This window comes from Hemiscyllium ocellatum, chromosome 1 (assembly GCF_020745735.1).
Source record: "Hemiscyllium ocellatum isolate sHemOce1 chromosome 1, sHemOce1.pat.X.cur, whole genome shotgun sequence".
NCBI lineage: Eukaryota > Metazoa > Chordata > Chondrichthyes > Orectolobiformes > Hemiscylliidae > Hemiscyllium > Hemiscyllium ocellatum.
In genome coordinates, this window is record NC_083401.1 from 99,200,607 (window position 1) to 99,225,500 (window position 24,894).

At 40.1% G+C, this 24,894-nt stretch overlaps 1 protein-coding gene across 3 annotated transcripts in view; it reads right to left on the bottom strand.

Annotated features, from left to right (window-relative positions):
• atp10d (ATPase phospholipid transporting 10D) overlaps window positions 1-24,894 on the bottom strand; it is a 211,796-nt gene that overhangs the window by 119,511 nt on the left and 67,391 nt on the right. For 2 of the 3 annotated variants that reach the window (XM_060824432.1, XM_060824439.1), the window contains exons 2-3: window positions 5,109-5,443; window positions 1,854-2,048 (exon numbers count right to left, since the gene is read on the bottom strand). In XM_060824432.1, the coding sequence (XP_060680415.1) occupies window positions 1,854-2,048; window positions 5,109-5,386 (473 nt within the window). In that variant the 5' untranslated portion in view covers window positions 5,387-5,443. Of the gene's footprint in view, window positions 1-1,853; window positions 2,049-5,108; window positions 5,444-9,736; window positions 9,773-24,894 lie in introns of those variants that run through there. The other variant, XM_060824447.1, reaches the window with a different exon arrangement.

Here is a 24,894-nt window from a genome sequence, read left to right on the forward strand (position 1 = left end):
ACAACTGGTTTGGACCCTACATAATTGCAGTAAAAATACACATTGTTTACTGGCAATCACTACTGATAAATTCCATTAGAACCATTGCAAATTACTCAGCATTTGTCCAGGCAAGATTAATATATAGTGAACATAATGCAATGCCACTTGACCTCAGGTGTGCATTATTCATAAACAATAAAAATAAGCCACAACAGTACAAGTTTACCACCAGCTCTTTCTTAATCAATATGAGAAAATTGTCAGTATTAATATATAGCATCTCAATATTTTTAACATAAGCAAAATGAAACAATTAAAAATTTCAATTTTGACATAAAGTGAACCATAAACCTTCCAAGGTAAAATATTCTGAAGTATATTTTGATGAATACTGATGAATAATAATGATCCAGTGCATGCAAAACTACTAGCATACTTTCTATACTGTCTTGTAGTAGTTAATGGTAGACTTCCGTTAGCCCTTCTACAGACTGGGACAGATGTTGCTGTGGTTATTTAAGTAAAAGTGACAAGGTTATTAACTGAAAATAGATACAAAATGACTAAAAGTAGGCCAGGATAAAAAGATACTTATAAAGATATAGGAAGATCAATCTCTAAAATCATTGCAGATCTGTTATTTCTTGGTATTTCTCTATCTGAAATGAAGAGATTGAAATTTAAAGTTAGATTTAGCAAATGTGTTCTATATTCTGTGTTTCTAATAAGTTAACTAGAAATACAAGGAATCCAAAAGCAAATCTCCAAGGAAAGATAAAATAAAACTTTCATTCTTCTCTCTTTCAGTCATTAATCAGTGTTTTTTTTAAGAAACAGGTGTACATTTTTAAACCTCTTCTGGAGTACAAGCCATGTAAAAGTTACCAACAGCAGCCTTTTGTGTGGGATAACCATGTGAATTATTTGTTCATGTACTCACTCCCAAAAACCCAAAAGCAACATCACACACCATTAATTTAAGAAAGACACTGTACAATTGAATAGTTAACAGTTCATGAATCTTGAGAGCCCAGTGAAAGAGGAAACTTTTTTCCCTTTGGAATTGTAGTACAGATAGCCTCAGATGGCTGGGATCAGATCCAAAGTAACATTTTCTTAAAATTCATTATACGTGGGTGTCACTGGCTAGGCCAGCACTAATTGCCAATTCCTCACTGCTGTTAAAAGTCAACAACATTACTGTGGGCCTGGAGGCCAGCTAAAGGATGAGTTTTCTTCTCCACAGCACTTTAGTGAATCAATAGGTTTTTTCTGACAATTGACAACGGTTTCAGTCACCACTAGACACTTAATTTCAGATTTTTATTGCAGTCAAATTCTACCATCTGTTATGAAGGAATTCTATTTTTCTTTCTAATGTGCTTAATTATTCACTTCAGGAATTTAAAAATAAAACTCATTTCGATGCTTGTAAACAAAACTTTGGACAACCCAACACCACTCTCAGAACTCAAAAATGAAATCAAAACTATTTCTTTTCTTTAAACAGATTATAGAATTATAAATTAAATATACTGCTATGCATGATTCTGTCCACTTTAGAAACCCAAGTTTCCAAACAATAACTATATATCATGAACCTTCATTACATTGTCTTGAAGGTCAAGAATGATCTTAAGAAACCACAAAGCTTTGAAGTATGATTCGACTTGCACTGTTCCAGGAAGCTCAAAGATTCAAAGGAGGGAGTAATCCCGAGTATATAAATTTCAAAATTTAAAATTACTGGTTAGTAAGCATTTGATAAATAAATTCTGTGACCTTTAAAAAGAACACACATAAACATTACTTGAAAGAATAACGACGCTTTTCCTAAATTGTGGCGAAGAAGGGGGAATGTGCAGACTTACTTATCATATACTTTAGTTGTTCGATTGTTTATTTGTTTGTCAAACTTGTAGCGACGGTAATCTTCAATTCCATCTTTAATTGCAATAATTGCAAGAACCACTACTAGTGGCAACATGGTTATCTCCTTCTGAAATGCTTCCACTAAGGGGACCCAATTGAGAACAACAATGAATAGGAAGTAAAGATTTGCAATCCTGAAGAACACAGAAAATGAAAATGAAATTAATAACTGAAAACGCACAGGAAAATAATTCTCTCTCTCAAATAATTTACTTAAGCATTCAATGGTGATTAAAATAGCGTTAGAGAGTTAGGAGACTATTTTCTGCAGCTTTTGAGAGAATAAAATGTTTTGCCTGGTTAATGGGTATACCAGAGTTCGATATTTAAAAAAAATACTTTGGCCAATAAAACTATTAAAACGTATTACGTTAAAAACAGCTCATGCTGCTGTGGATTAACCAAAACTTGTGAAAATAAATGCATCTAATACCAGACATATTCTCAACACAAATACAGCAGATTTGAAATTAAGAACCAAACTGCTTGTGACATACCATTTACTTGTAAAATATTAATCAATATATGTAAAATATCTACATCATGTTAAATATCATACATTAATGCCAAAATGTCAACTTCACTGACAAAAGATCCCTGGTAGCAAATTCAAACAGCAAGACTTCAAAATACCAGACATGCTCCAAGGAGACTGTAGGAATGGAATCAAACACAAATCCCAGTGTTCTAACTGGATAGGTGGGAGGAGGAGGAGAATGAGGGAACGTAGCTTTCTGGAGAGATTAGGACTTTTTTACTGCTATGTTTCCAAAGTGATTTTATTTTCAAGTAATGTAGCAATAGAGTCATAGAGATGTACAGCATGGAAACAGACCCTTCGGTCCAACCCGTCCATGCCAAACATATCCCAACCCAATCTAGTCCCACCTGCCAGCACCTGGCCCACATCCCTCCAAACCCTTCCTAGTCATATATCCATCCAAATGTTTCTTAAATGTTGCAATTGTACCAGCCTCCACCACATCCTCTGGCACCTCATTCCATACACTTACCACCCTTTGCGTGAAAAGGTTGCCCCTTAGCTTTCTTTTATATCTTTCCCCTCTCACCCTAAACCTATGCCCTCTAGTTCTGGACTCCCCGATCCCAGGGAAGATACTTTGTCTATTTGTCCTATCCATGCCCCTCAATTTTGTAAACCTCTATAGTAAATGCTTTACAATATAGTAAATGCCATTTCATGTTTTCCTCATGATCCACTAGCTGTTGTCCGGAAAGCAATATTGCAGTTCCTGGGAGTCCGAAATAAAAATTGAAAATGTTAGAAATGCTCAGCACATCAGGCTGCAACTGTGAAGAGAACTACAAAATAAGTATTTCAGGTGTAGGACTTACATTTTTCTTTTTGAAATGCACATATTTTTTGAGAGATAAAAACACTACTGTACCTGCAAATAACATTCCTTACATTGTAAAATTTGTTTCCTAGAGTACTAAACTGCACTGTGATCGACAAGGTTTAAAAGCACTTGGGTCAGTAAGGATGCACACAGTCAGTGCGAAGGGGTTTTGCCATCAGTGAGGATGAATTCAAGTGAATATATTTGGGAATTTAGTGTATGGAGGAAAGAGGTGCTTTAAGTAAAGTTTACTGCAGCTAGTAAAAGCAGCTGAGTGGAGTGTTCAGTGACGGGCATGGAAGAATTGGTTTTTATCTTCTCCCTTTTTTAAGCCTCCAACACTTGATTTCCATTTTTGTGCAGCAAAAGCAGCAGAAAATCAGTAATAATTACTATTAGAAACCATAGGTTTTTATAAGCAATGTATTGTTTTGTCAGTATTGTGAAGTTTGTTGGCAGTACTTAAATGTATTGGGATGTGAAGGCTGTTCTAATTATAAATAAGTAGCAATTATTAATTAATTAACACATTTTAAAGATGGCAGGGCAGGTGATGTGCAGTGATTACAGAATATGCGAACTTCTGGATACCAGTGAGATCCAGGGCTAACATGCCTGCTTTTGGTATTCTCGGCAGCAGAAACTTTAGCTCAGAATTGAGTTGAAGGCAGAGTTGCAGACACCGCAACAAATCATAGACATGAAAATTACTTAGACACCTTATTCTTTGAGCCAGTCAGACTCCTTAGGAAAGGGTCTTCTGATTTTATCAGTGCCTAAGCCTTTTACCTTTTGTCCTTGTACTCCACAATAGACAATAGGTGCAGGAGTATGCCATTCAGCCCTTCGAGCCTGCGCCGCCATTCAATATGATCATGGCTGGCATCTGCAGACCTCATTTTTTACATTCCTAATCAGTATCCACTTCCTGCCTTATCTCCACACTGACTGCCAATGTCGCCTGTCAGGCAACTTGGAAAAAAAAATTCTCATCCTTGCTTTCACGTCTTTCCTTACACTCCTACAGCCTCTCAATCTTCTGAAATTTGCGTTCTTCTAATTTTGGCCTCTTGAATGTTTTGATTTCAAGTGTTCTACCATTGGTGGTCATGCTGTTAGTTGCTTAGGACCCCAAACTCTGACATTCCCTCCTTATAATTCTCCACTATGTTACCTCACTTTTCTCCTTTAAGACATTCTTCCTTAAATTCTGTCTCTTTTAGATCAGACTGTCTGATTTAATGTCTCCTATGTAGTTTGATGTCATATTTTGCTTTTTAAGGCTCTAGAAATTTATTACATCAAAACATTTCTTCAGGTTGATGTCTGGGTTAAAACAACCCAGGCTGAGCGTCAGATCCTAAAACCTTACTTCAAAATTCAGAAAGATCAATTTGAGATATCTTATAACGACTAATACAATCTGTCAAATTCCATGGATCTTCTGGCTCCAAACCTTCCAATTAGCAAACCAACAGAACGCTGATTGCTCTTACAATTCTAAAGGATTCAACTTGGTGCTTGCAAGGCCCAAGTAATGAAGAGCAACAGTCCAGTGGGATCAGCAGTCCAGCACAATTATTGCTAATAGCTCCAAGGTGGAACACTCCCCATTCTTGTGCCAAGATATAGTGTTTCCCAAAACAAGTATGTGCTTGGAACAATGTAATATAAGTACAAATTAGACTGATTGATATTCAGCTTCAGAACTTTGAGATTTTGTTTGCACCCTGTATTCAAAATTACCATGAAAAATAATAATTGTAACCGAGGTGTCCTACCCAACTTGGTAACTTACAATTGTTAAGTGATCTTGCAATTAACAGACAATACCTGTGAAACTGTTCAAACAAATTCCTTGGAATAAAGTTCAGCAAGGTATATTTGGTTGTTTGAATCTTATTAGTCATATAATTCTTGAAAACCTTTTCATATTCTTCAGTAAATCCACCAAGGCAAGGAATTACTAATCGATGTTTGCATCCAGTTTTGTGTGGTTGGGAAGTTTTGAACCATCCTGGGAATAATGATACAGCGTATCTATTACTGCTTCCATGAGTCGAAAGCAATCTCTGCCATCTGTAGCGTGCCCATTGGATGGGGTGTGCCATCTTCTTAAGTCCTCACAAGCAGATATACTTGGGTGTTCTGGATCAACCAGCATTCAACTAGAAAAAATAAAATGAACAACAATAAAATCTACGTCGAATTTTTATCACCAAAGTCAGAAATTTTACAAGAGTTGAACTATTTTTCCTGTAAAATAAATAATTTTTCAACTGTTCTTTACTATTTTATTAATTATGCCCTTCTTCAGGAAGGGCTTATGCCCGAAACGTCAATTCTCCTGCTCCTTTGATGCTGCCTGATCTGCTGCACTTTTCCAGCAAAACATTTTTAAGCTCTGATCTCCAGCATCTGCAGTCCTCACTTTCTCCTATTTTAATAATTAAGTTTGTTTCAATTTTTAAGTATGCCTAATGATTGAAGCTGATATTAAAAATAAATCATCACAGTTGGCACAGGATGTTACCATATTATATTCCACATTTATGTCAAACAACACACAGTATATTCAGATGCTACTTCTTACACAAAGTTTCAGTGTTTTGTTGTTAAACTGAATTACTAAGGGCATGGCACCCCCTAGTGGATTTGCAAATTATTTCAACACCCTAGCTCAGCAAACACAAAATCCTTAAGCGTTTATCATTTACTCACAGAATCATAGAGATGTACAGCATGGAAATACAGCTTTCGGTCCAACATGTCCACGCCGACCAGATAGCCCAACCCAATCTAGTCCCACCTGCCAGCACCCGGCCCATATCCCTCCAAACCCTTCCTATTCATATACCCATCCAAATGCCTCTTAAATCTTGCTATTGTACCAGCCTCCACCACTTCCTCTGGCAGCTCATTCCATACATGTACCACCCTCTGCATGAAAAAGTTGCCCCTTGGGTCTCTTTTATATCTTTCCGCCCTCACCTATGCCCTCTAGTTCTGGATTCCCCTACCCCAAGGAAAATACTTTGTCTATTTACCCTGCCCATGCCCCTCATAATTTTGTTAACCTCTATAAGGTCACCCCAAAATGTAGAGAAACACACCAGGTCTCTCAACCTAAAGAGGGTGATCTGTCTCTTCTCAATCTATCTCCATATCTTTTTATGTTTGCCTCTTATTTAATTGTCTAGCTTTCTTTAAAATGAATTTATGCTATTCTCCTCAACAATTCTCTCCAGGTAAATATTGTATACACTCTGGGTAAATGAGTTTGTCTTTAATTTACTATTGGAGTTATTTGCAACAATTTGATACTTATTACCCCTTTTTTAAAAACTATTTCTGAATCAACTTGCTCAAAGATATTATGACACTCGTCTGGAACAGGTGGGACTTGAACCCTGGCCTCCTGCACCACAAGAGCTCTCTAAAACAACCTGTTCAGATGTGTTATTAGACACCCCAGCTTATGAACAGATGGGATTTGAAGCCAGGTATTCAGGCACAGAAATAAGGGCATTACCAGTACACCACAAGGCACTAGCGGTTTTGGAAAGCAGGAAGAAAGATTTATTAGCATTTTAAACAAACACACAATTTAAAGGTAAGGCAGAAACATAAACAGAAGATAACAAAAGGAGATTGCCTATTAATCCTCTGGAGATACAGAAGTCATGTAACATCAGCATAGTTCATTTTAGACATTCCAGTGTTCCGGTGGTGCATGTATGGCATGAGCTGCCAGAGGAAGTGGTGGAGGCTGGTACAATAGCAAGATTTAAAAGGCATATGGATGGGTACATGAATAGAAAGGGTTTAGAAGAATATGGGCCAAATTCTGGCAAATGGGACTGGATTATTTTAGGCTGCAAGGACAATTTGCACCGAAGGGTCTGCTTCATGCTGATGAATCATAAAATGTTAATGTGCAGGTACAGCAATTAATTTGGCAATCAGATTTTTTTTTATTTCAAGGGCGATGGAGTATAAAAATAGGCCTGTTATGTTAAAACTGTTCAGGGTATTTGGAAGATTGCAGTTGGAATACTTGGTGAAGTTTGGTCATTTTTCTGAGGAAGGGATATACAGCAAACTTTAGTTTAACCGGCACTCTATGAACTAGCACTCTCGATAATTTTGCAAAGATTATATTGCATATGTCATTAATGCGAATTCACTGTATTGCGATTGACGAACTGGGGGTATTGTTTCTAAAGCATACACTTTTAAAACACTGTAATGTGATTACATAGCCCATAATGAAGTGTTGTTTCCAAAGTGTGATTTTTCTATAATGCAGGGTTGCGTAAGAACACAACTATTGCATTATACAAGATGGTACCTCAACTAGCCCAAAGATTACTGTATTATTCTGTCCAATTATTATAGATTAAAAATTTACTTACCTCAGTGTAAACATATTTGTTGCTCAATTGAATGGCCACACAAAATACCAACAGGTGATGCAATTTTGAATTAATTTCTCCTCAAATATAGTTAACTATTACATTGTCTGATTAGCCAGTTAAGGGTATGAGTTTTATTGAAAGCAAAGTTGCATTATTATTTAAGTGGCTTATGCTGTAAATAAAATATAACAGTGATGTGTATACCGCTTGCATTACATTTAAGTGACTTAGTATGTGTTTCTACATTGATCATATGGACCTCTTGATTATCTGGAATATTTGATCAAAGAGCAAACTCCTGGCCCCGTTTGTGCCAGATAATAAAAAGTTTACAGTATTTGCATTGGAAGTAGTTCAGAGAAGCTTCATCACATGGTGAAAGGGTTGCCTTATGAAGGAGGTTTGGACCTACACTCACTGGAGTTTAATAGAATGAGAGGTGAGCTTATTGCAATAGTTAAGGTTCTGATGGGGTTTAACAAGATAGATGCTGAGAGGATGTTTCCTCTTCTGGGGGCTTTTTAGGACTAAGGGGCATAATTTCAAAGTAAGGAACCTCTATTTTAAGAAAGATGGAAATGAAGAGAATTTCTTCCTTCAGAGAAATTCTGTCTTATAGACAGCAGTGGAAGCTGTGTCAATGAAATTAGTCAAAGCCAAGTTTTTTTTATATCAAGGAGAGTTAAAGGCAATAATGGCAAGTAGAAAGGTGAAGTTAAGGTCGCAATAGGATCAGGTATGATCTTATGAAATGGTTGAGCAGCCTTCAGTGGCTGAACTGTCTATTCCTACCACTATTCCTAATTATATGCAAATAGATCAAGTAAAGGAATTGACTAATATTATCTAATGGAATGCCAATTTTACAGTTCAAGCATAACTAGGATTTTTCAAAATTGAATGGTTCCCTGTAAATTTCATCAGGAAAGTAAACTTAATATCTTCACTCACAAACCGATATTCTTACCGTTTAGAGGTGTATTTGAAATGGCAAAATAATTATAACTCAAACAGATTGACAAAACAAGGCTTGAATTATTAATGTATAATTTATCTAAAAACTCCAAAGGATGTGATGATTTTAATAAGTGTTTCTCTTCTGGGGAAAAAATACCATGGACCATTTTGTAAGAAATAAGAGTTTAAGGAGAAGTATCTTGTTACATCAGTTGTATAAAATGAACCATTAAATAACAGGATATAATGATAAAGAGTTGCAGTGACTCCCAAACTATCTGAAAAATCTAGTAAAAATAAGCCTGTGTTTAATGAAGAAAAATAGTTGAGTTTCGGAATTAGCAAATGCTACATGCAGATCAGTGAGAGGCTAGAACAGTGTGCTAACATCTTAATGATTACAGTGAGCCATCAATCTTCTTAAAAACATAAACGTTCTTGCATAGGGTGTAATCATACATTCAGACGTTGGAGTTATCTTTTTGAACAATCAGGTATGTTTGACAATGCTCGTGATAAAGTTACTTGCTCAACTCAATCTAATTGAAAAGAGAGTGCACAATGAATAGGCTAAGTGCCAGAATATTAAATCTTTTCACATCATGACGGAAGGACCCAGAACGTCGCCTCTGCCAAAAGCTGCCCGAGGCTGAAACACCAAGGAGGAAACACGCTGAAGCAGACCCAAAACGTTGCCTCTGCCAAAGCGGTCTCATCGCCACCGATATTGTAGACGCTGCCATAGCCAGGAAACTGTCTCAACTCTCGAGGAGTTCTGAAGACGTCGGAAACCTCACCTTCCGAGAACCAACTGACCATCTAAATTAACTCCCGACAACTGAAAGGTCCTTCACTTTGCCACATATACAGACGTCTCCAAGATATCAAAAAGAACGGACCCCAATTAATCGATGCTGGAACAGTTTCTTTTATCACAACTGCCACGAGGAATGTACAAGATCTGCCACCTAACAGCTTCCCGCAACGTCTCCCTGCCACCGCAGAGAGAAGAAAACAAATTCAAAAGTTAAATGAAGAAAAAATAAAATGGATGCAGTTGGTCATGCGAGAGAGATTCAACCTAACCTGCCTCCAAATTGGGGTCTATGCTTTTCCTCTGATGCTTTGGTGGTTTCTGCTATGGCAGCAGAGCAAACGATCTCTCGGTTCTTGGGAGTTAGTTTAGATGGTCCTCTGGTCTCAGAAATTGAGATGAGCCGTAGTCCTCGAGAGTTGGGACAGTCTCCTCGCAGTGGTAGCAGCTGGAGTATTGGCGATGAGGTGGTTTTGGCAGAGACAACATTTTGGGTCCAGTCAGCAGCAGCTGGGACTGCTTCAGTATGCTTCCTTCTTGGTTTTGCATCGTCGGAATGGCGTAGTGGCTGTGGAGGATTCCCACAGACACTTAGGAAATCAAGAAGCTGTGCATGGAACAAAAATGTAATTTGTCCTAATGTTGTAAAATGTATTTCTTTTTATAACTTACTTAACTAAAATGGCACCGGCTTAGGGCGACTTATGTATATTTTATTGTATCTCTTAAACATTTCAAGCATATTGTTAAAGGTGAGATTGAGAAGCCAGAAATTATTGTGCACATTGGTAGAATGACATTGTTAGGGAAAAAGATTAAAGCAGTACAGTGTGAATTTAAGAGGTTTGCTAGAAGATTAAAAAAATATGTAATTTTTGGTTTTTTCCCAATGCCAAAATCAAATGAGGGAAGGAACAAAAGGTTAAAGAAAATAAATCAATGACTGAAAATCTGGTACATTATTTAGGGATTCAGATTTTTGGATAATTGGAATGTCTTTTGACAGACCTGTTCAAAATGGATAGATCTAACCAAAACCACAAAACGACACGACCAGCTATCCCTAGTAGCCATACACTCAGACAACCATGAACATGAATTTGACTGGGAAAATACTACCATCATAGGATAAGCCAGACAGAGAACAGCCAGGGAATTCCTAGAGGCATGGCATTCATCCACAAACTCCATTAACAGACACATGGACCTGGACCCCATATACAAACCACTACAGCTGAAACTGACACCCGGAAGCGGCAAGAACATCCATCAACAGACACATCGACCTGGACCCCACATACAAACTACTACAGCTGAAACTGACACCCGGAAGCGGCAAGAACAAACCACTATAAATACCGGAAGAAACATCAAAGCAGCGCTTCACAGGAGGCTCCAATAGCACTGATGATGTTCCCTAGCCAGGGAACGAAACGTTTGCAGCAAAAACTTCCAGCTCGGCGAACAGAACCACAACAACGGACACCCGAGCTACAAGTCTTCAACCAGACTTTGAATGCAGTCCAGAGAATGTAGAGAAATAAACATTGATGTTTCAAAAACAGTTCACATTACAGAAGAGAAAATTCAAGAGTCTTAAAGAATATAAAAGTGGATAAATCTCCAGGCCCTGATCTAATGTATCCCAGAACGTTGTGGGAAGTAAGGGAGAATATTACAAGACCCCTTGCAGAAATATTTGCATCATCCATAACCAAGAGTGAGATGCCTGATGACTAGAGGGTGGCTAATGTTGTACCTTTGTTTAAGGAAGGTTGTAAGGAGAAACCGGGGAGCTACAGACCTGTGAGCCTGACTTTGATTCTGGATAAATTATTAGAGGTGATTATAAAAAATAGGATTTATGGATATTTAGAGAGGCAAACATTGATTAAGGATAGTCAGCAGGGTTTGAGCGAGGAAAATCATGTCTCTTCAAACTTGGAGTTTTCTGAGAAAGTTACCAAAATGGTGGTTGGTGACAGAGCAGTAGGTATTGTCTTCTTGGACTTTAGTAAAGCCTTTGACAATGTTTCTCATGGTAGACTAATTAGTAAAGTTAGGTCACATGGGTTTCAGGGTGAGCTTGCCAATTGGATACATAATTGGCTTAACAGTAGGAGACAGGTAATGGTGGAGAATTGCTTTTTTGGCCTGGAGACCTGTCACCAGCAGTATTTCACAGGGATCAGGTTCTGAGTCCTCTTTTGTGTGTCGTTTATATAAATGATTTGGATGAGAATATAAAAGACATGGTTAGTGACTTTGCCAATATCACCAAAATTGGTAGCATAATAGACAGACTAGAAGATTTTCTAAGATTACAAAGGGATCTTGGTTGAATGTATAAACTGGCTGAAAAATGGCAGATGGAGTTGAATCCGGATAAATGCGAGGTGTTGCATTTTGTTTCCATGCTGTACATCTCTATGACTCTTTGGGTAGGGCTTATACAATTAATGCTTGGGGCATTGGAGAACAGAGGGACCTGAGGTGCAGGTAGATAATTCTTTGGAGGTTGCATCACATATAGACATGATAGTAAAAAAGGCATTTGGCATGCTTGCCTTCATTGCTTACTCCTTTGAGTATCGGAGTTGGGACATTATTTTGAGGTTTTACAAGACATTGGTGATATACTATATCCAGTTGCAGTCTCCCGGTTATAGGAAAGATATCTTAAAGCTGGAGAGAGTTCAGAAGAGATTTACCATGGAGGTTGCCAGGTATGGAAGGTTTGATTTATAACAAAAGGCTGGTTAGATTTGGAATTTTTCCAGTGGAGGATTAGGAGGTTGAGAGGTGACCTGATAGAAGTTTATTAAATAATGAGAGATATAGATAGAGCTGATGGTAGTTGGCTTCTCCCGAAGATGGGGAATTTCAAAACCAGGGGGCACATTTTTAAGTTGAGAGGAGAGAGAGATTTTAAAAAGAAATAAGAGACAAACTATTTTACACAGAGGGTCATACATTTGTTGAATGAACTTCCTGAGAAAGTAATGAATGCTGGTACAATTACAATGTTTAAAAAGACATTTGGATGGATATATGAATAGGAAAGGTTTGGAGGGATACGGGCCAGGAGCAGGCAGGTGAGAGAGATATAGTGGAGCAATTTTGTAGTAGAATTACAAACAGGTGCAAAAATTATAAGTAATGCCACTGTCAGACTTCAATTATGCTCACACAGACTAGGATAACAATAAACCACAGTAAATACACAGGAGGTTTTGAAATCTATTCAGTATAATTTCAATGACCAGTGAGCATAGAAGCAAAGCTGAATTTGGTTCTGCCGAATGTGTTGGGTCCAGAGGATCAAGTGTCAGGAGGGGAACATTTAAAAAACAGTGATTGTAACATAAAAAGTTTTAAATTAAGTATGAGAAGGAACAATGAAAAATCTACAGTAAAACTATGGAAAAGGAAGAGTAACTATTTTAATGCGTTGAACATGGACCTATACTCAATACACAAGAATGAAATATAGACAAAAGTGAGGACTGCAGATTCTGGAAACCAGAGTTTAGATTAGAGTGGTGCTGGAAAAGCACAGCAGGTCAGGCAGCATCCAAGGAGCAGGAAATTCGACGTTTCGGGCAGAAGCCCTTTATTAGGACTGGAGGAAGGGTGGAGAAATAAATGGGATGGCGGGGGGGGGGGGGGTGCTGAGAAGAAGGTAGCAAGGAGTGCAATAGATGAATGGAAGTGCGGATGGAGATGATAGGTCAGAGGGGAGGGTGGGGCGGATAGGTGGGCGTGGAGATTGTCAGGTAGGACAGGTCATGAGGATGGTGCTGAGCTAGAGTTTGGAACTGGGGTAAGGTTGGGGAAGGGGAAATGAGGAAACTGATGAAGTTCACATTGAAGCCTGGGGGTTGAAGTGCTCCGAGGCAGAAGATGAGGCATTCTTTCTCCAGGTGTTGGGTGGTGAAGGAGTGGCGGTGGAGATGGCCCAGGACCTGCATGTCCTCGACAGAGTGGGAGGGAATTGAAATGTTGGGCCACAGGTGTCCCGGAGATATTCCCTAAAGCACTCTGTGAGGAGGCGTCCAGTCTCTCCAATATAGAGGAGACCACATCGGGAGCAACAGATACAGTAAATGACATTGGTAGATGTGCAGGTGAAACTTTGATGAATGTTGAAGGTTCCTTTGGGGCCTTGGATGTAGGTGAGGGAGGAGGTGTGGGTGCAGGTTTTGCAATTACTGCAGTGGCAGGGGAAGGAGCCAGAACGGGAGGGTGATTGTTGGGGGGCATGGACCTGACCAGGTAGTCATGGAGAGAACCTGTGTATATGCTGTGCTGTTCTAATATTCTATTTCAAAGCATAAAATATCTTCTCCTTAAAACATTAAAGCATAAAACATTTTCTCCTTAATCCAGAAATCATTAATTTTAAAGATAGAAAAGCGAAGAACATTTCATCTGCAAATAGCAACTGCTCTTTATCAGCAACAGTTACACAACTAAGTTTGGTTTCCAGATTGTTCTTGAAGACAACCAAGAATTTGTCAAGTAGCTGCAAAATGAGCATCAAGTAATAATTGCTCTATAGCTATTGATGGAAGGTACTTGATCTCTCCTATATTTGCTTAGCTGGAAATGTAAGGCAGAAAATGATTCAATACATGGATGTTCAGTCCTTGTACAAACAAAATTCATAAGTCTTATGAATTACAAAAAAGGAAGTTCATAAATGTAGTCCACAAGCTGTAGTAACTTAAAACTGTCAGGCACAGCAACATCTGGACCAGATACAAGTAAACATTTGTCATCTGTTAAATTGCACTCTCTCCCTATCAAAACACTTCTGTCTCTCTCGAAATCCCTATCAGTTAATATTCAGAAAACCTTGGTCTAGTTCACCCTGGAGTGCAAAAATAACCCAAATTGTCTTTACTTCAACCATCTTCTTAGATGCTTCTCTCATGTCTTCTGCAACCTCATATCTTCCAAGTGTTCCACAGGGATCAGTACTGGGTCCACTTTTATTTGTCATTTATATAAATGACTTGCATGAGAATGTGGTAGGCATGGTTAATAAGTTTAGTGGTATAGTGGACAGCAAAGGTTATCTAAGACTTCAAAGGGATCTTGATCAATAGGATCAATAAGCTGAAGAGTGGTAGATGGAGTTTAATTTGGATAAATACGAGGCATTGCATTTTTGTACAACAAACTAGGTCAAGATTTATACAATTAAAAATAGGGCATTGTGTAGTGTTGTAGAAAAGACAGACCTTAGAATTCAGGTACATAATTCTTTTGAAGTTTGTATCAGAGATAGACAGGCATTTAGCACACTTGTCTTCATTGCTCAGACCTTTGAATATAGGAGTTGGGACACAGTGTTGAAATTATACTGGACATTGGTGAGGCCTTTCTGGAGTACAGGTCATTCTGGTATGCCACGCATTTCATCAATGTAAATTGGCTACAATGCGATTGACAAATTGTGGACAGTGTTTGGATAATGTGAACTTTCTACTGAACAGGTATAGTGATTTTCTACAGCCCAATTTTCTATGGCATGTGATTACAGAGGAACCTCGTGTTATACCAGAATGCCCTGCACTGTGTCCAATCCTGGTCACTCTATTACAGAAGTCTATTATTCAGCTGGAGAGGGTTCAGGGTGTTGCTGTGAATGGAAGATTTGAGCTCTAAGGAAAAGTTGGATATACTAGGACTATTTTCACTGGAGCATAAGAGGGGTGATCTTACAGAGGTTTATAAAATCTGAGGGGTATAGATATGGTGAATGGCAGGTGTCTTTTTCCCTAGGGTGGGGGATTTCATGACCCCGGGGCATATTTTTATGGTGAGAGTAGAAAGACTTAAAAAAAAGACATGGGGGGCATTTTTTTTTTGCACAGAGTGGTTCATGTGTAGAATGAACTTCCAGAGGAAGTGGTGCATGTGGGTTGAGTTATTTTTTAAAAAAAAACATAAGTACATGAATAAGAAAGGTTTAGAGGGATATGGGCCAAATACAGACAGGTGAGTCTAGTTTAATTTGGGATAACAGTTGGCATGGGTTGGTTGAAGAGCTGAAAATGTGTTGCTGAAAAAGCGCAGCAGGTCAGGCAGCATCCAAGGAACAGGAAATTCAATGTTTCGGGCATAAGCCCTTCATCAGGAAGGTTGGTTGGGTTGGTTGAACCAAGGGGTTTGTTTCCATGCTGTGTGATTCTATGATGAGTTAGGGGTGAGGCTGAAGGCAACAGCTTGGAAGCCAAGCAAATGGGTTCTAAATTCTAAACCATATTTGTCATCTTTCATCCACTCCACGGACAACATACTGAGCAACAACTTTTTAAACTTTATGGAATGCAAGTTCAGAATAAATGGAAGAGAGTTTTGAGAAGCAATTAGATGAACAAAGCACACAAGATAAGAAAATATTAATCTTCATTACAACTAGTCGCATCGACACATTTGTAAGCTTTTTTTTGATATGATGAGGGTAATCTGGCAAGGCCAACATTTGTTGTCCATCCCTAATTACCCTCAAGATGGTGGCAAATTGTTTTCTTGAAGCATTGCAGACTATGAGATACTATTGCAGGAATTCAGTTCCAGAATTTTGACCCAGTTACATTGAAGTAATGCCAATATATTTACATGACAGGATTGATTGTGGCTTGGTGGGGATCTTGTAGATGGTGCTATAGCACATGGTAGCAGTGTGAACTATCTACAAGATGCACTGCAGAAACTCAACAAGGCTCCTAAGACAGCACCTTTCAAATCCATGTCCACAACTATGAAGAAGGACAAGGGCAGCAGAAACAGGGGACCATCATTACCTCTAAGCCACTCTCAAATTATGTGGAAATATATATAATCTTTCCTCCAGTGTAACTGATACTGGAACAAACTACCTCTTAGCATTATGGGTCTACCTATACTAAGTAGACACAGACACATCAGTTCACAATTACCTTCTTAAGAATAATTAGGCCCAGCCAACATTGCAGTAATGAATGAAAACAAAAGATGTTAGTCGCTACTGCCACTGTGTATCTATGGTGGAGGGAGTGAATGTTGAAAGGAGTAGTTAGAGTGTCAATCAAGAGAAGCTCCTGCTGTTGTCCAGGTAAATAGGGTTCTACTACACTTCTTATTTATGCCATGTAGAGTGTGGATATGCTATGGAGTGTCAGGAGTCGAATCAGTTACTACAGAATATCCAGCCTCTTACAGCAAAGGACTTGTATTATATTTTATATGCACTGCACATATGACTCCAACCCGTGGAGAGATCTTTTCCCGATTTCCATTAGCTCTCGACTTGCTAAGGTTCCTTGATGCTACACTCAATCAGATACAGCTGTCAACAGTCTCTCCTCTTCTCTGCAACTTTGGGAGTAAAGCAGTAGTAGTGCCGAATGGTGATGCAACTGGCAAGTGAGGTGTGAAACTGAACTCTGGATCAATCAGAATGTCACGGCTTCACATGGATAACTTCAGTGTGAATGAGTGGCTGAGAAATTGGGATCAGTTGAGAGGAGATTGATCATGTGAATACTCAGCAGATTATCCCACAAGGGGACCAATGTCTCAAACAAGAGATCAAAGGTATAGAGTGAGAGGAGATAGGCTCAAAACTGAGATGAGGAGAAACTTCTCTCGGAGGGTTGTGAATCTATGCAAACCACTGCCCAAAATACAGTGGGAGCAGAATCAATACCAGACTAGTGAAAGAAAGATACATTTCTGATGAAAAGCACTATAATAGAGGGCTATAGCGAGCAGGTAGGAGAGTGAAGTGGAGGATAAGATGGGCCATGATCATAGTAAATGGCCGGATGGGCTCGTAGGGCTGGATTGCCTACTTCCACTCTTAATTCCAATGTTCCTATGAGAATGAAGCGAAGACGTTGGTGAAGAGGCATCCACCAAAGAATTCTTCCCCAGAATCTCTGTGCTGTGGAAATGCTGGTTCTCATCTGAAAGTTTTAGCTTTCTATCGTCACTATCAGATTTTTAAAACCCAAAAGTAGAGATTACTTCACATTTTTACTTCAATGGGCCTGGTCGTGCTCCTTGGTTTGCGTTGCTGTAAAAGCACAGCCGATCAGGCAGCATCCAAGCAGCGGGAGAGTCAACATTTCAGGCATAAGTCCTTCATCAGGAATCCTCTGATGCTGCTCCTCAGATACTGCCTGACCAGCTGTGCTTTTCCAGCAACACACTCTCAATACTGATCTCCAGTCCTCTCTTTCTCCCTGTGCTCCTTGGTTTCACAATTTTAAAAGATTGTAAATGTGGTTGATATCACTATGATTGAAGATTACTGTTAGAAAAACTTATACAGTTCACGTAAGTGCTAAGCAAAAGTTTTAATCAATTAACAGCAAGATATATTCAACATTTGTTGAGATTTCTCCACACTTGCACTGGAACTGAGTGTGTACATACTGGTAAGCATACAATTTTATTCTTATGCAATTGTCTTATCCTTATGTGACTTTTAAAGTTTTATGCAGAACAGCGCAGTGGCTCAGTGGTTAGCGTTACTGCCGCACGGCACCAGGAACCCAGGTTCGATTCTAGCCTTAGATGACTGTCTGTGTGGAGTTTGCACATTCTCCCAGTGTCTGCGTGGGTTTCCTCCAGGTGCTTAGGTTTCCTCCCACAATCCAAAGGATATGCAGATTAGATGAATTGGCCAAGCTAAATTGCCCATAGTTTTCAGGGATGTGTAGATTAGGTGCATTAGTCAGGGGTAAATGTAGAGTAATAGGGTAGGTAAATGGGTTCGGGAAGGTTACTCTTCGGAGGTTTGGTGTTGACTTGTTGGGTCGAATAGCCTGTTTCCACACTGCAGGGATTCTATGATACAGCACTGTGAATTCTGACAGAGCCAGAATGTGGCTGAATATATAACCCACTGGTTTATATCATTTGATTAAAACAAGCAGAACAGAAACAGGCATGCAGTTTCCCGAGACACTATTGTTAGAGGAATACAGCTACCACCACATTGATGACAACAACAATCGTTTTGGATTAATATTTAACAAATGGACAGAACTAGAAAAAAAGTCAGCAATCCTCAGAATTTCTTTTATGAAACAATTTATTCTTGTTCAATTCACTAAAGCTAGTATTTCAGTAGGGCAAAGAATTCCACCCCACCAGCTTGTTATTGAATTAGCAAAGGCACAATGCATCTTGAAGAGAAGGTGAATTTTCTCAATTTAAGCAGAAAAATATCATTTTTTAGAACTCCAAACTGAAGACTGTTGGTTAGCACTGAATAAATTATGTGTGACGTGGTTGTTGAGATAATGGACATCGCAAATTATCAAAGGCACCACAGGCGATTCAAAGAACATATCAGAGAAGGCCCTCTGTCAGCTATCACACCCTGTGTGACAGCACAGTGGCTCAGTGGTAAGCCTCACAGCACCAGGGACCCAGGTTCGATTCCAGGCTTAGGCGACTGTCTATGTAGAGTTTGCACATTCTCCCAGTATCCTTGTGGGTTTTCTCCTGATGTACCGGCTTCCCTCCCACAGTCCAAAAGATGTGCAAGTTAGGTGAATTGGCCAAGCTAAAAATTGCCCATAGTGTTTAGAGATGTGTAGGTTAGTTGCATTAGTCAGGAGTAAAATATAGAGTAATGGGTTTGAGTGGGATACTCTCTGGAGTGTTGGTACGGACATGTTGGGCCGAAGGGCCTGATTCCACACTGTATGGATTCTACTGAACTCTTTAAGGAATGCTGCTGATATTCACTGATCCAAGTGTTGATATGAAGCTTAAAGGAATAGTTTCAAAATGTATTCTCATTTGCTTTCATTTATTCCCTACGATCAAGATCACCAAACACGCCTTCTGAATTTCATTGAAATTCTATATGAAATCAAGTTCTTGAATTTCATAGAAATTTACTTGTTGAAAATTTTAATGCTCCATAAATTGACAATGTATTTTTGAAGCTAAGCAAAATAATTCAAAACATAGAAATTATAACTGTAATAGAATGGTTTTCCAAAGAGAATTTAATACAGATATAAAGTGTTCATACCAGCATTTCTGTAAAACTAAGGTTAAATGCAAGAACTTAATTTGACAAGAGATAAAAGTTCATTATTTATTATTTGCAATTTCAAGATTACCAGTTCGGGGATGTTTTCGTGCGTTCTTCTAGAACTTGAATCATCAATGCAGTTTTTGCAATTGGCATGTGTCATCATAATGGCTTGGAGAAAACTCAGACAAAGTTGCTCAACAATGAATTAAGTCAAGGTTTTTAAAAGTAGCAACACATTAACCTACTGACAGGCTTCTCGTAATGTTTTGTCCTAAAATCAAGACCAGCATAATTATTTTAAAAATCATCTTAATTCTTCTCTCACCAGCATCCCTAACCTTTATAATGGGATAACAATGCCACTACCTGCCCTCAGCATGAATCCAAAGCACAGTAATGAAAACCTAATCTCATCCAGTGTCTCAATATTTATTTCTGGTTGGTATAATTGGAAATCATGAATAGTAATCCCATATCAAAGGTAGGCTTGGGTTAACATTTGCTCAGTTTGTTTAGGTCACATCATAAGACCAGAAGACTTAGGAGCAGAAATTAGACCATTCGGCTCATCGAATCCACTCCACCATTTAGTCATGGCTGATAAGTCTTTCTAGGAAAGCGCAGCAGGTCAGGCAGCATCCAAGGAACAGGAAATTCGACATTTCCGGCATAAGCCCTTCATCAGGAATGAGGAAAGTGTGTCCAGCAGGCTAAGATAAAAGGTAGGGAGGAGGGACTTGGGGGAGGGGCGATGGAGATGTGATAGGTGGAAGGAGGTCAAGGTGAGGGTGATAGGCCGGAGTGGGGTGGGGGGCGGAGAGGTCAGGAAGAAGATTGCAGGTTAGGAAGGCGGTGCTGAGTTTGAGGGATTCGACTGAGACAAGGTGGGGGGAGGGGAAATGAGGAAACTGGAGAAATCTGAGTTCATCCCTTGTGGTTGGAGGGTTCCCAGGCGGAAGATGAGGCGCTCTTCCTCCAACCGTCATGTTGTTATGGTCTGACGATGGAGGAGTCCAAGGACCTGCATGTCCTTGGTGGAGTGGGAGGGGGAGTTAAAAGTGTTGAGCCATGGGGTGGTTGAGTTGGTTGGTCCGGGTGTCCCAGAGATGTTCTCTGAAACGTTCCGCAAGTAGGCGGCCTGTCTCCCCAATATAGAGGAGGCCACATCGGGTGCAGCGGATGCAATAAATGATGTGTGTGGAGGTGCAGGTGAATTTGTGGTGGATATGGAAGGATTCCTTGGGGCCTTGGAGAGAAGTAAGGGAGGAGGTGTGGGCGCAAGTTTTGCATTTCTTGCGGTTGCAAGGGAAGGTGCCGGGAGTGGAGGTTGGGTTGGTGGGGGGTGTGGACCTGACGAGGGAGTCACGGAGGGAGTGGTCTTTTCGGAACGCTGATAGGGGAGGGGAGGGAAATATATCCCTGGTGGTGGGGTCCATTTGGAGGTGGCGGAAATGACGGCGGATGATACGCTGTATATGGAGGTTGGTGGGGTGGTAGGTGAGAACCAGTGGGGTTCTGTCCTGGTGGCAGTTGGAGGGGTGGGGCTCAAGGGCGGAGAAACGGGAAGTGGAGGAGATGCGGTGGAGGGCATTGTCGATCACGTCTGGGGGGAATCTGCGGTCCTTGAAGGAGGCGGCCATCTGGGCTGTATGGTATTGGAACTGGTCCTCCTGGGAGCAGAAGCGGCGGAGATGAAGGAATTGGGAATATGGGATGGCGTTTTAATGCCTCTTAAATGTTGCAATTGTACCAACCTCCACCAGTTTCTCTGATAGCTCATTCCATACACATACCACCCGCTACGTGAAAAGGTTGCCCCTTAGGTCCCTTTTATAGCTTTTCCCTCTCACCCTAAATCTATGCCCTCTAGTTTTGCACTCCCTACCCCAGGGAAAAGACTATTTATCCTATCCATGCCCCTCAATTTTGTAAACATCTCTCAGGTCACCCCTCAGCCTCCAACGCTCTAGGGAAAACAGCCCCAACCTGTTCAACCTCTCCCCATAGCTCAAATCCTCCAACCCTGGCAACATCCTTGTAAATCTTTTCTGAACCCTTTCAAGTTTCACAACATCTTTCCGATAGGAAGGAGACAGAATTTCACACAATAGCCCAAAAGTGGCCTAACCAATGTCCTGTACAGCCGCAACATGACCTTCCAACTCCTGTACTCAATACTCTGACCAATAAAGGAAAGCATACCAAATGCCTTCTTCAGTATCTAACTACCTGCGAGTCCATATTCAAGGAGCTTTGAACCTGCACTCCAAGGTCTCTTTGTTTAGCAACACTCCCTAGGACCTTACCATTAAGTGTATAAGTCCTGCTAAGATTTGCTTTCGCAAAATGCAGCATGTCAAATTTATCTGAATTAAACTTCCTCAGCCACTTCTCAGCCCATTGGCCCATCTGGTCCAGATCCTGTTGTAATCTGAGGTAACACTATTCGCTGTCCACTACACCTCCAATTTTGGTGTTACCTGCAAACTTACTAATCGTACCTCTTATGCTCACATGCAAATTATTTATGTAAATGACAAAAAGTAGAGGACCCAGCACTGACCCTTGTAGCACTCCACTTGTCACAGGCCTCCAGTCTGAAAAACAACCCTTCACCACCACCACCCTCGGTCTTCTACCTTTGAGCCAGTTCTGTATCCAAATCCCTTTATTCTGTGAAATCTAACCTTGGCAACCAGTCTCCCATGGGGAACCTTGTCGGACGCCTACTAAAGTCCATATAGATCACATCTACTGATCTGCCCTCATCAATCCTCTTTGTTACTTCTTCAAAAAACTCAATCAAGTTTGTGAGACATGATTTCCCACGCACAAAGCAGTGTTGACTATCCCTAATTAGTCCTTGCCTTTCCAAATACATGTACATCCTGTCCCTCAGGATTCCCTCCAACAAGCTGCCCACCACCGACATCAGGCTCGCTGATCTGTCGTTCCCTGGCTTGTCCTTACCACTCTTCTTAAAAAGTAGCACCAAGTTAGCCAACCTCCAGTCTTCCAGCACCTTACCTGTGACTATCGATGATACAAATAGCTCAGCAAGAGACCCAGCAATCACTTCTCTAGCTTCCCAGAGTTTTAGGGTACACCTGATCAGGTCCTGGGGATTTATCCACCTTTATGCGTTTCAAGACATTCAGCACTTCCTCCTCTGTAATATGGACATTTTACAAGCTGTCACCATCTATTTCACTACTTTCCATATCTTCCATATCCTTTTCCACAGTAAACACTGATGCAAAATACTAGTTTAGTATCTCCCCCTTTCTCTGCGGCTACACACAAAGGCCGCCTTGCTGATCTTTGAGGGGCCCTATTTTCTCTCTAGTTATCCTTTTGTCCTTAATATATTTGTAAAAATCCTTTGGATTCTCCTTAACTCTACTTGCCAAAGCTAGTTCATGTCCCTTTTTTACCCTTCTGATTTCCCTCTTAAGTATTCTCCTACTGTCTTTATACTCTTAGGATAAACTCGATCTATCCTTACATATGCTTCCTTCTTTGTCTTAACCAAACCCTCAATTTCTTTAGTCATCCAGCATTCCCTATACCTACCAGCCTTTTCTTTCACCTTAACAAGAAAATATTTTCTCTGGATTCTCATTACCTCATTTCTGAAGGCTTCCCATTTTCCAGCCATTCCTTTACCTGCGAACATCTGCCCCCAATCAGCTTTCGAAAGTTCTTGCCTAATACCATCAAAATTGGCCTTTCCTTTTCCATCATTATTTTAAATCTAATAGAATTATGGTCGCTGGCCCCAAAGTGCTCCCCCACTGACATCTCAGTCACCTGCCCTGCCTTATTTCCTAAGCGTAGGTCAAGGTTTGCACCTTCTCTAGTAGGTACATCCACATACTGAATCAGAAAATTTTCTTGTACACACTTAACAAATTCCTCTCCATCTAAACCCTTAACACTATGGCAGTCCTAATCTATGTTCAAAGGTTAAAATCCGTGACCATAACCACCCTATTATTCTTAAAGATAGTTGAGATGTCCTTCCAAATTTGTTTCTCAATTTCCCTATTACGGGTCTATCATATAATCCCAATAATATGATCATCCCTTTCTTATTTCTCAGTTCCATCCAAATAACTTCCCTGGATATATTTCCAGGAATATCCTCCCTCAGCACAGCTGTAATGCTATCCCTTATCAAAAAATCCCCCTCCTCTCTTGCCTCTCTTTCTATCCTTCCTATAGCAATTGTATCCTGGAACATCCCTGAGCCATGTTTCTGTAATTTTTATAATATCCCAGTCCCATGTTCCTAACCATGCCCTGATTTCACCTGCCTTCCCTGTATTGAAATAAATACAGTTTAATCTATTAGTCCTATCTTGTCCCTGCCTGCCCTGACTGTTTTGACTCGCTTCTGTTCTCAACTGTACCAGTCTGAGGTTGATCTCTTTCCTCACCATCTCCCTGGGTCCCACTCCCCCCACCTTACTAGTTTAAATCCTCCTGAGCACCTCCTGGATCGAAATCATTAGAAATCAGTGGGAAAACATTCCAATGACTGAAGTCATACATGGCACAAACTACAATGGCTGTCATTCTTGCAAGCGAACAATCTTCATTCTGGACACTGCTACAGGATCACTTTAGTGTAGGCTAGGGAAAGGAAAATAGCACAGTTAAGTATATGGCTAAAGAGCTGGTGTAGGAAGAATGTCTTTGAGAGCAGGTGAGATCTGTACAAGGAGGACAGGGAGGAGCTGGAGGGGCACCAATATCCAGACAGGAAAGTTTGCTGGTGCCACTTAGGGGTGGGAATCAGAGCAGCAAGTGAAATGAGAGGAGTAAGGCCATTATGCCTAAGAGGAAGAACAGATTAGGGAGAAGTTACTAAACATGGCAGGACTGGCAGTCTGAAGTCTATTTGTTTTAATGTGATGAATATGATAGGTAAGGCAGATGATCTTCGAGCTAGGATTAGTACGTATAATTATGTTGTTTTAACTAGTAGAGATTTGCTTTGGTGGTGGGGGGGGAAAGCACGCAAGATACAAGAATGGCAGCTTCACATTCCAGGATGTGTGTGTTTCTGGCAAGATAGAGAAGGATATACAAAAAGTGGGGGAGTTGCATTACTGATAAGGAGAATATTACAGTTGTTTGGAGAAGGTACATCTTAGAGGCACATCCAGCAAGGCCAGGACAGAGCTCAGGGACAGAAAGGACACAATGGGATTGTACACAGATATCCCAACAATTGGCAGGAGATAGAAGAATAAATATATAAATAGATTATGGAAAAATGTAAAAACAACAGGGTTGTTGGCTGTGCAATTTGTGACTGGGACTTGGATGGTGGATGGGGAAGGGTGGATTCCATTAAATGTATCCAGGAGGGTT